The 12,363-nt window shown below is 41.4% G+C and overlaps 1 protein-coding gene across 1 annotated transcript in view; it reads left to right on the forward strand.

Annotated features, from left to right (window-relative positions):
• LOC145414870 (kelch-like protein diablo) overlaps positions 1-12,363 on the forward strand; it is a 164,939-nt gene that overhangs the window by 91,940 nt on the left and 60,636 nt on the right. The window contains exon 8 of the mRNA XM_080284290.1: positions 472-655. Coding sequence (XP_080140416.1) covers positions 472-655 — 184 coding nt within the window. The remainder of the gene's footprint in view (positions 1-471; positions 656-12,363) is intronic.

Here is a 12,363-nt window from a genome sequence, read left to right on the forward strand (position 1 = left end):
CACATGGAATCAACATAATTTCACAGTCTGACCCTGATACCATTACATCTCTTATTCACCCACATATCATAAACACTGCACAAAATGGAATGACTTCCCTCACCCTTGTGGCAAACTGCAGTAAGGAGGAGGTGCTGGTTAACCTCGCTATGTGACAAAAATATGTCCAATAAAGTAGTCACAAGTAATGCTTTCTTTAGCTGGATGGAATGACTGTTGCAATAGGGAATTCTGCGCTTCATTTCTCCATTTTTTAAAAGTAGCATTTCTCTATTAATATCAGTACAAAAGTATCCTTATTTGATCATTGTCATAAACTGTTTCTGTATAGTACAGTACAGAATATATACAGTATATAAATAGATAGGTAGGTAGATAAAGTTGATAGTTAGATATTATAGATGTAGGTGATGGATGGATGGTGTCTTTTTCTGTGTGCTGCATAAATTGCTAACTCATTTCTACTTCCAGTTGGTGGCTGGTGTAGTGGCGATGCAATTGCATCTGTGGAGCGCTTTGAACCAACTACGTGTGAGTGGCGCATGGTGGCACCGATGAGCAAGCGGCGGTGTGGTGTGGGTGTGGCTGTCCTTTCAGACCTTTTGTATGCAGTTGGTGGACATGATGGACAATCCTATCTTAATAGTGTTGAGAGGTAGGTTGTGATTGTTTAAGTATTGCATTTTGGTTGTCCAGTTACGGGCCAGTTGATGTATTGGAATTTGTTCATATGCATTAAATCTGCTGGATCAAATAACTTCTGCTAGAACTTGGAAAGGGGCACCCACCATACACTCTCTCAGTGTAGTTCCACCTTTCAGTCACTCTGCACTGAGTAGCATGCCAGGTAGTTTCTTGTGTCTCAGGAAACAATTTATTACAATGGCTGGTAACCATAGAACCAAATAACACCTTGTTGTCTAGAGAGCATGGATCAGTTGGTTCAGGGATTATGTGGGTAAGATTGAAAGTATGATTACAAACGTGGACGATTGTGAATGTGTATGTGCCAATGCAAGAACATGCAAGCAGAGTGAAAGAAGAGTTCTGGGCAAATGTGGAAGCATGCATGGAAAAGTTTGAAAGGAATGAGTGTTTTTGAGTGAAGATGTGAATGGAAAAGTAGAGAATGTGAAGATGGATGGAGTAGTTGCTGAGTGGGGTGTGCCCGCAGAAGTGGATGAGAATGGCAGTGCCCAAGTGGACACTTGTGTGGTGAGTGGGTTAGTGATAGCCAATACCCTCTTTAGGCAAAAAATGATCCACAGGTATACTGTACGTGGCAAATGATGAGAATGGTGGGTGGTGAACTGAATGAACAGAAGGCAGTGATTGATTATGAGTGTGTGAGTGACGGAAGAAGAAGGTATTTAATGGATGCAAGAGCATACAGAGGTTGGGAGAGTGGACTTTCTGACTACCGCCTGGTGGTGGTGAAAGTCAAGGTTCATGTGCAATGGAGGAATAGAAGGAGGAGGAAGTAGTCCATACATGAAGGGTAGAAAGGTTACAAGTGGATGGAAAAAAGGCAGGATATAAGAGAGAAGTGGAGGAGCGATTGGATAAATATGTTCTGGAGCAGAAGGGGGATGGTGGAAGATGTGTGCAAGATATTCACTGAAGAAGTCTGTGCAGCATGTGAGATGGTGTGTGGGGTGAAGAGAAGACAAAAGGGGGTGCAAGGAACAGCATGGTGGAATGTAGAGTTGAGACAAGCTGTGGTGCAAAAGAAGAAAGTACCCGGTATAGTGAGTGGGGAAGCAGAGGCATGGAGGAAGTTGAGAGATGGAAGAGAGAGTTCTATATGTAGAGGGAAAGAGAGAGGTGAAAAGATTAGTAAGAGAGAGTCAGAAGAGAGTGGATGAGGAGTTTGGAAGGAATTTGAGTGTTAAGTGGATGGAATGCAAGAAAATGTTCTGGAAAGGGGTAAAGAGAGTTAGATAGGGTGATAAAGAAGTTAGTAGGGGAATGAAAGATAAAAATGGTAGATTGGTAGTGGAGAAAGGGGAAAAAGTGAACAGATGGAGAAAGCACTTTAAGGAACTGTTAAACACAGAGAAGGATAGTAATGCGAATATACGTGGCTGGGGAATGGCTGGGGGAAGGAGGGAGGTGAGAAGGGAGGAATAGATCAGTTGGATGGAAGTAGTGGAAGCAATGAAGAAAGTCAAAATGGGGAAAACCCCAAGAATTGATGGAGTTTGTTGTGATAATGATGCAGCATGGGAGAGACGCAGTAGTACAGTGGAAGTGGAAGATATGCAGATTGGCCGGAGAGGTAGAGACCCAGAGGATTGGAAGTCAGGTATAACTATCCCCCTGTACAAAGGAAAAGGGGAAAAGGAAGTGTGTTGTAATCATAGGGGCATTTGTCTTCTGAGTGTAGTAGGAAAAGTATATGGTAGGATACTTATTGACAGAGTTAGGGAAATAACAGAGGAATTAGTTGGAGAATAAAAGCGATTTTAGGAAGGGAAGAGGTTTTGTTGATCAGATATTCATCCTTTGGTCTTTAACCCCTTAACCGCGGGGCGTCACTTTCGTGACGCTTGGGAGCAAGGGATCATACCGCGGGGCGTCGCTTTTGTGATTCTGTGTTATTTTGAATTCACCCGGGCTTCCAAGTGGGGGCTTGTATCATCTATCGGTACTGCCAATGTCCAACACTAGTCAGCACTCCTAATCTCATCTGTACTCCCATCCATTGTTGACAATTTAGCCATTTCTCCCCGTTCTTGACTCCCCTCCCTACCCCCCCTCCATTACCCTATCCTCTCGCCTGCCCGGCCGTGCTACGCTAAGTAAATCTTCCCTGGAATTTTTCACTGATTTCATCCATTGAAATAAGCCCTATGTCCTATTCTTATACCAAATAATATATACAAGAAAGAAATAAGGTAAGTGAGAGTGCCATACACCTGGAATTGGCTAATTATCACCTGACAACACCTCACATGCACTCGTTTGCTAATTTTCGCTGTTTTTTTCCCCTTGAAATATGCCCTATAATCTATTTTCGTAATAAATATACATGTAAGGAGGGAAGGGAGAACCCTAAGTGATATTTACATTCACTTGGAACTACCTAATTTATAATGTATTGTCTAGATTTCCTGCCAATCATATCAGTGCTAGACAAAGCTGTTTCAAGATATAACATTGGTAGCTCTGAATATATACAGTATATCTCCTAAGTAGGCCTCTAATCTATTTTCGTAATAAATATACACGTAAGGAGGGAAGGGAGCAACCTAAGTGATATTTACATTCACCTGGAACTACCAAATTTATAATGTATTGTCTAGATTTCCTGCCAATCATATCAGTGCTAGACTTAGCTGTTTCAAGAAGTAATATTGGTAACTCTGAATAACCCCTAGCAGGCCTCTACGCTGGTGGTCCTCCGTTATCACTCAGTTCTCTCTCAACTTCCGAAGCGAGAGTACGTATGTTTCTTCTTGCTGACTTTAAGGCCTTTTTTCACCCCCATGCAAATGGCCCTGTGACCTTTACCCCCTACTAAACCTCGTGTGGAAAGAGGTAAAGGGCTGACAATTGATAAAAGAGTGACTACGATCTTTCTATTGAGTAAAACAGTGCAAGTGGAATTGTAAATAATGTGTAAACAGCAAGTGAAAGTAATGAATGTAAATATACGTGAACAATGGAAAATAGTTTTATAAGTTATTTCAAGTGACAGTGCACAACACAGTGTAAATAAAATAGAAATGTAAATAACATTAATAAAAGAGAACGTAAATAGAAATGTGAATGAGTAGTATTATAAGAATACGAGTATATACCCTAGGAGTAATGAAAGTGAAAGTTTCACTCTAGCATGTCTGAATGCTATGAGTTATGAGAGTGAAGATGAAAGTGACATTCACTCTCAATGCCAGTATACAGGACGAGAAAGTGAATGCTACGTATTTTACTGAAAGAAATTGAATCCCTACAGTGACAATAAACTAATACTACTGAAGGAAACTTATGGATAAAGACTATAGATATATATAAGTGTTATATAGTAATAGAAATATAAAGTGTGAGGGGTTTTATGAATAATAAATGACAGACTACCAAGAGCGAACTAGTGCCAGTGCGACGATCAGACGCGCTCGTAATTTCCATTGCTTTCACAGTGTTTTTTTTTTTTTTTAGTATGGATCCCAAACTACTTGAAAATTGTAGAATAGTGTTTATAGTGTTTGTATCTGGCTGTGGTAATCATATTACGGGTTGTCGGGAAGTGTAAAGTGGAGACTTCGTTACCCTACTTCAAAGGTCTCCACAAGTCCTACGGTAACCGACGAAGGCTCAACAATCATTCGAGGAGAAAGCTGAAGGTATGTGCCATAAGCATATATAATTTTATTATTCTAGGACTAATAACTGATTTTTGGCAAATATTTTTTGAGAGTCTGTCGGAGCCCAAATAACCCCGCGGCACACGCATGTTATTGGTAAACAAGCCCGCGGTGTAGGGGTTAATGGAAAAGTTTCCAGAGAAGGGAAAGAACTTGCATGTGGCCTTCATGGATCTGGAGAAAGCATATGAGAGTGGATGTGGAAAATATTAAGAATATATTGAGTAAATGGGAAGTTGCTGAGTGCTGTGAAGAGTATAAATGAGGATGCTAAGGCTGTAGTGCTTGTGAATAGTGAACTGAGTGAATTTTTCCATATGAATGTTAAATTGAAACAGCAATATGTCATGTCTCTGTGGTTGTTCATGTGTATATGGATGGGGTTATAAAGGAAATAAAAGATAAGGCAGTGGATGTTGGAGCAGCCGCAATGAGAGAGGGCAGCATTTGGAAACTTCCTGTATTGTTGTTTGCAGATGATATTGTATTGTTAAGTGAAGATGAAGGGGAACTGCAAGGCTTGGTGAGTGAGTTTCGGTGAGTTTGTAAGAAATGGAAACTAAAGGTGAGTATAGGGAAGAGTAAAGTTATGGTCTTTGAGAGAAACGAAGTCACTGAATGTACAGCAAGGTTGGATGTTGAGGAAATGGAAGATGTGAGTGCATTTAAGTACTTGGGTAGTGTGAAGAGTAAGGATGGAAGTTTGGAGAATGAAGTGCTTAAAAGGGTACAACAAGGTAGAAAGGTTGCTCGTTCTTTGAAAGCAGTGATAAGATGTAGGGAAGAGACCATGGAAGTAAAAAGTTGCTACATGATTGTGCGGTATTGCGATGTCATCTCTAACGAACTGAAAGTGTAGCTTGGACCTTTTTGGAAAGCCACAATTGAAGAGTGAGAGCAGTGGAAATAAGTCATTTGAGATGAGCATATGGAGTTACAAGAAGAGACAGACTGCTGCATGAGGAAGTGAAGGAGGATTAAGGTGTGGATGTGGATGTGATAGAAAGCATTAGGAGAAACACTTAGAGATGGTTTGACTACGTGGAAAGAATGGAAAGCATGAGACTAACAAGGAGAGTGTATGTGAGTGAGGTGGAAGAGGGGAGAGGGAGGTGGAGGACAAGGATGAGATGGGGGAATGGAGTGGAGAGGTATATGAGAGAGGGGAGTGTGAGCTGGGGGGATGGCATTGAAATGTATATGAGAGAGGGGAGTGTGAGCTGGGGGGATGGCATTGAAGTGGTGGGGGACAGGGCGACGTGGAGGTAATTTGTTTGTGGCCGCCCCCCTTACGGTATTAAGGCGTCTGACAATAGATAGGTCTAGTGGGTTAACCCCTTAACCGTGGGGCATCACTTTCCTGACGCTTGGGAGCAAGGGGTCATATCGCGGGACGTCACTTTTGTGATTCTATGTTATTTTGAATTCACCCGGGCTTTCAAGTGGTGGCCTGTATCATCTATCAGTACTACCAGTGTCCAGCTATACTCGGTTCTGCTAATGTCACCTGTACTCCCATGCGCTGTTGATAATTTAGCCATTTTTCTCCTGTCCTTGACTCCCCCCTCCTTACCTCCCCGCCATTACCCTCTCCTCTAGCCTGATCAGCTGCGCTGTGCTACACAAATCCTGGACAGATTTTACCACTCATTTTATCCATTGAAATGTGCCCTTTGCCCTATTTTTATACAAAATAATATATAAAAGAAAGAGAACAGGTAATTGATACTGCCATACATCTAGAATGGGCTAATTATCACCTGGCAACACCTCACGTGCACTCGTTCACTAATTTTCCCTGTTTATTTCCCCTTGAAATATGCCGTATAATCTGTTCTCGTAATAAAAATATACATAAGAAAGGAAGGGAGAAGCCTAAGTGATATTTACATTCACCTGGAACTACCTAATTTATTATGTATTGTCTAGATCTCCTGCCAATCATTTCATAGCGTATACAGTATATTAGCAGCTCTCACCACGCTGACATTGGCAACCTTTCACTGGCCCTAGGCCACAGCATTCAGTTTACTGTCGTCTTTCAAGGTGAAACCACGTCGGATTCGCGCCTGTCCAATTCCGCTGCTTTTTAGCCCCATGCAAAGGACCCTGTGACCTCTACCCCTACTAAACCTCGTGTGTAGGGATAAAGGGCTAAGTGACTCTGCTGTGGAGTGTGAACTGGCCAGTGTATCAGTGTTAATGATGGACAGTGACTATGATCTTTCTGGTGACAAACAGTGCAAGTGGAAATGTAAATAATGTGTAAACAGCAAGTGAAAGCAATGAATGTAAATATAACTGAACAGTGGAAATTGGTTTTATAAGTTACTGCAAGTGACAGTGCATAACATAGTGTAAATAAAATAGAAATGTAAAAAATGTAAATAAAATAGAGAATGTAAATAGAATTGTAAATAAGTAGTAATATAAGAATATGAGTATATATACTAGGAATAATGAAAGTAAAAGTTTTGCTCTAGCATGTATGAATACTGGGAGTTTGAAAGTGAAAGTGACAGCTTCGTTCTCTACGCCAGTATACAGAACGAGAAAGTGAATGCCTGGAGTGAAAATAAACTACTAGTACTGAAAGAAACTTATAGATAAATATTGTATAAATAAATAAGTGTAATAAAGTACTAGGAATATAAAGTGTGAGGGTGTTTATAAATAATAAGTGACAGCTCCGCCTCAGAATACCATCGGGGAACCAGCACGGGAGGAAAGCTTGTATGTGCTCGTAATTTACATTGCATTCACTTTTTTTTTTTTTTTTTTTTTTTTTGAATATGGATTCCAAACTACTTGAAATTCATAGAATAGTGTTTGTAGTTATAATATCAGGCAGTGGTAACCATATTACGGGGTATCGGGAAGTGTAAAGTGGAGACTTCATTACCCAACTTCAGAAGTCTCCACAAGTCCTACGGTTGTCAATGAAGGCTCAGCAAACATCCCAGGGGAAAGCTGAAAGTATGTGCCATATGCGTATGTAATTTTAATATTCCAGGACTAATAACTGATTTTTGGCAAATATAAGTCAGTCAGAGCACGAATATCCTCGTGGGATGCACAAGGAGCGCAAAAACATCCCCATGGTGTAGGGGTTAAGGCACTTCAACCAAATGGGGCTTGTAGGTTTGCATCCAGGGAGTGGTTGGGGTTTGTTGTTCAGATAATGCCATTCAGGGGCAAGCAAGGGTCCAGGTACCTGCACTCCTGATGAAGGGGGGGGGGGGGAAGGTGATAGATTAACCAAAAAGCATTATGATGATGATTATTATTTTTTTTTAATAGTACTGATTGGTTGACGAAAAAGTGAAGGAATGTTGTGGGGTGATGTGGATGTGGTTGATAAAATTAGGAGAAATACACTGAGGTGGTTTGGACATGTAGAGAGAATGGAGAATGAAAGACTGACTAAGAGGGTGTATGTAGGTGAAGTGGAGGGAGGGAGAGGGAGAAGACCGAGGATGAGGTGGAGGGATGAAGTTGAGAGGTATATGAGGGAGGAGGGAGCGAGTTGTGGGGAGGGTAGTCAAATGGTGGGTGACAGAGCGACTTGGAGGCGTTTTGTCTGCGGCCACCCTTTGCGGGATTAGGGCGTCGGGCTATAGATAGATAGATAGATGTTGGAAAACCTTACTAGACTGTAATTGGATTGGGCATACCAGTGATAAATATGAGTGAAAAAAGTGATGCACAGCTAACTGATAGTGTAAAAATGTTGAATCCCACTGTACACTCTTCAGCCATAACAACCGGTAAGACGAGTATTTATACCATTACCTGTAGGCAATAGCATCAGTTGAACAGGGTGGTACTCCTGAGGTGGATGGCAAGCTGGTGACAGGGAAAGTTGGAGCTCCCATTTGACCAGTGCTCAGGACCTGTCGCTGACCATTACCCTTTGCTGAAGATTTTCAGTATTTTCATTAACACAGAGTAGGCCAGCATACTCTCATAAACCTATACCTCCAACTGTCTGGACCACATGACATACACATTGGACAGCACACCCTCTCTTTCCATTCCTTCATAGCAATGGCCGCTGCATTATTATTTAAAGGAACTTTGGTGGTTACTCGGATTGCTACCACCAGTAAGGTGGGGCTGCCGACACAGGGCTCTCCTGGTTATATTTGAGCAGCTGTGCCGACAGCAGTTGTTACAACCACAGATCGTACTCGTCAGAGGAAAAGTGTGTGGTTTGGCCATCTATTTTACTAACGTCCTTGGTCTTTGTATTAATCTGAATTCCTGTATCCCCTCTACCTCTGTTCCTCACAGAAAACCAAATCTCTTTCTCTACCGACTTATCCCCATTTAGTTTTCCTAGTTACCATCTCCTCAAAAACTTCCATAACAAGGGTGGCACTTGTTATATCAGATCAGAATGTGCAGTTGACACTGTCTTGAACTTGACTTATACAGAACTAATTTGATTACTCATTTTACAAACTAAGTTACTTAAATACAGTATAACCAAATATATCTGTATAGTTTATTGTTCCTCCAGTGCTTCATCAGAACCCAGCCTATTTGACTCCACATCCACACAGTTGACCAACCTTAACCTTTCCCCTGCCACTGAAATTGCCATTTTCAGTGATTTTAACAGCCATGATGTAGAATGGTTATTACATTCTGCAGGGACTGACAATACTGGTCTAGAGTACGAACTGTTTGCAGAATTGCATAATCTCTTGTAACTGGTAAAAAAAAAAAAGATTATTGGATGGTGCTGACCATACTGCTCCCTCTGTTGGACCTATTCCTGACAAATAACCCAGATCAGTACAGATAGAAATACTGTCACCACTTGGATCCTCTTACCACAATCTCATAATCTCATCAAAGCCTCAACAGTCAGTTGCCCCAAACCTCCTGGTTCTTAACCAGTTTGGTTGACCAGATGGCACGTTGATAGGGCAGACTGGGATGGATTTAGAATTTATCTTGCTTATATTCCACGGCAGTCTTTCATTTCCACTATCATTAGTTCTACTCAGTCTCACGTTAACCTCTAAGATACACAATTCAATCGACTGTTCTAGCTTGAAGGTCTGTATATGGAGCTGATTTTTCAACTCTTACAGAAGTAAAAAGTGTTAATCCCAAGGTTTAGAGCCTGATTTACACACCTTATGCCGCAAACCAGAGCATTTTAGACCAACTGGTTCATGAGTTATAGCCTGCCAAAGTTGAAAAAAGTTACCCTTCCAGGCGGCGCGTCTCCATTTTCTATGTGCTCTCACCCCCATTCCTCCCCTCGCTCCTTCCAACCTATTCAGCACTTAGTTCTAATCAGTTGGAAGGGATATATGTCACAATCAGGGCAAAGCATGTTTTCCCTAGTTTTTCCCTAAGCCTCTCAATTGATCACATTCAGTATCTTGTGTAATCCTAAAAAGGATCAGTCGATCCAGTTAGCCCTTTAGGGGTTAATGACTCAAAAAAAAAAATCTGGTATGGAATTGTTCATACCCAGTTAACAATTTACTAAAAAGACTTGAATCCCCAAAATGGTTTGACATCAACTGTTCTTGAAGCCCTCTCATGTGACTATAGAAACGGACTCGCGTGGGAGATGTTGTATGCTGATGATATGGTGCTGATTGCAGAGAATGAAAGGGAGGCGGAGGAAAGATGTAGGAAGTGGAGAGATGGTATGGGGCATAAGGGCTTAAGGTTAAATGCAGATAAAACAAAAGTGATGATATCTAGGGTTGGTGGCGGTACTGTCGAAGACGAGGGAGAGTGGCCATGTGCAGTTTGCCACAGAGGCGTGGGAAGTAATTCCATCTTGTGTAGTGTTTGTGATAAGTGGGTGCACAGGAGATGTAGTGGTGTCAGAGGTAGACTGCGAGATAATGCTGATTTTATGTGTGCGGCATGTTGGGGAGAGCAGGTGGAGATTGTCAGGCGTGAAAGGATTGAACTTGCTGGTGGGTCTCTTGAGTGTGTGGAAGAGTTTTTTTTATTTATGAGACATGTGTGCTGGAGGTGGTGCTGAAGCTAGCTCTGTTGCTAGGGTGAGAAGTGGTTGGAAGAAGTTCAGGTAGCTGTTGCCTCTCCTGACATTGAGAGGACTCTCCCTACGTGCTAAGGGGTCTTTGTATGCAGCATGTGTTAGGAGTGTAATGCTGTATGGTAGTGAGACCTGGGCAGTAAAGGAGGAGGATATTTGCAGGCTCAGATGTACAGAAATGACAATGATTAAGTGGCTGTGCAGTGCATCCGTGTGTGCAAGGCCTGGGGGGGCTGGGTTCACAATGGAAGAGTTGAGAAATAGGATGAGACTGGATTGTATTGGTGCTGTGATGAGAAGAGGTAGATTGAGATGGTTTGGGCATGTGCAGAGGATGGGGTATGATAATTGGGTGCAGAAAGTGAGAAGTGTTAATATTGGGGGTGGGGTTGTGAGGGGTAGACTGAGAAAGACGTGGGATGAGGTCATTAAGTGTGACCTCAGGGTTAAGGGACTGAACAAGGAGGCTGCAATAGATTGTGCAGCATGGAGAGCCACCGTGACCAAGGCTGACGCATGCAAGCATGTTGGAGCCTTCAAAAACGAAAAAGAAAAAGAATTGTTAAACATGTTGAATCTAAGAATTTAATCAGTGACAGACAGTTTGTTTTTTCCCACAAAAAATCTGCTGTTGATACATTCAGTCTCTTGACTCATATCATCCATCAGTCAATTGACCAACATGGAAAACTCACGCAGTAACCCTTGACATTTCTAAATCTTGTGACAGAGTGTGGCACCATTCCCTATGGCCCAAACTCCCTTGCAACAGGCTATCATCTTTTGTTCTACTGATTTCCTTATACTGTAGCAACAGAAAGATGAGAGTTAAAGAAATGATGTATATACTGTAATATTAAAATTTCCACCCGGTAAATGCCAACACGCCACAAGGATCAGTCCTGGCTCCAACCGTATTCCCAATTTATATTAATGATCTTTTGTTTGTCACCCATAATCTCATTCATTCCTATCCAGATGACTCAATACTTTACGGTTCCTTCACACTTAAACACCCATTCACAAAATTTGATATCTGTAACTCCCAACCCACTACAGGTATCTCTATAAATCAATACTTATCTGAGGTCACTGAATGGGAACAACATAATACTGTCCTACTTAATGCTGGGAATACCAAATATATACAAAATACTAATAGACAAATATTGCCTGATCCTTCAGTGCAACCAATATTCCTGTCTCTAAAAGTATTGAAATTCTCAGTGTGTTGCTTAACAATACCCTCAGTTGGACCTCTCATATTAGATCGCTTGCCAAAACCACCTCAAAGAAACTTACATTATTGTACAAAATCTGTAACTTTTTCACAGACAAGCAGTTGGCTATAATTTACAAGTCCTGTGCATTCTCAGCACAAATATTGTTCATCCTTGTGGAGATGATGTGGAGAGGTTGCACTAAAACAACTGGACATAATTCAGAACAAAGCAGTAAGAATATTAAATAACCCAGCAATTACAAATGAACTGCCTCCCTTACTGCAGGTAGGATGAAATGCTGCCTCCTTTGCATTATTTTACAGATACTTTTATGGCAAATGCTCAGACAGCAGTGCATCCATTGTGCAACCTCTCCACACTTTCCCTTGTGCTACACAGGCATCTTATAGCACCCATGACTTAACAATCACTAAAAATGTTTCCTGTTCTCTGTGTAGTCAGGCTTTTGCACATTACCCCTCACATTTGCAGTATGGCACCTCACTCTCACCTTTGATGAAGTTTTAAAATACTGTAATTATACTGCCTGTAATTCCTACAGTGACTAGTAATTTTTTTTTTTTTTTTTAATGCATGGAAGAAGGAACCAAAGGCCAGAAGCCTGTCAGATTGTTCCCTCCAAGAAAATAACTAAAGCAAGGTAACAGAGAGCCAAATTCAAGATCTGTTTGTTTCAAGGTGCTTGGACATATTGCATTTGAAAGACTGGATGTCATAG

This window comes from Coenobita brevimanus, chromosome 101 (genome assembly GCF_032717465.1).
Source record: "Coenobita brevimanus isolate Jiangsu-jjx chromosome 101, ASM3271746v2, whole genome shotgun sequence".
In the NCBI taxonomy this organism is placed as follows: domain Eukaryota; kingdom Metazoa; phylum Arthropoda; class Malacostraca; order Decapoda; family Coenobitidae; genus Coenobita; species Coenobita brevimanus.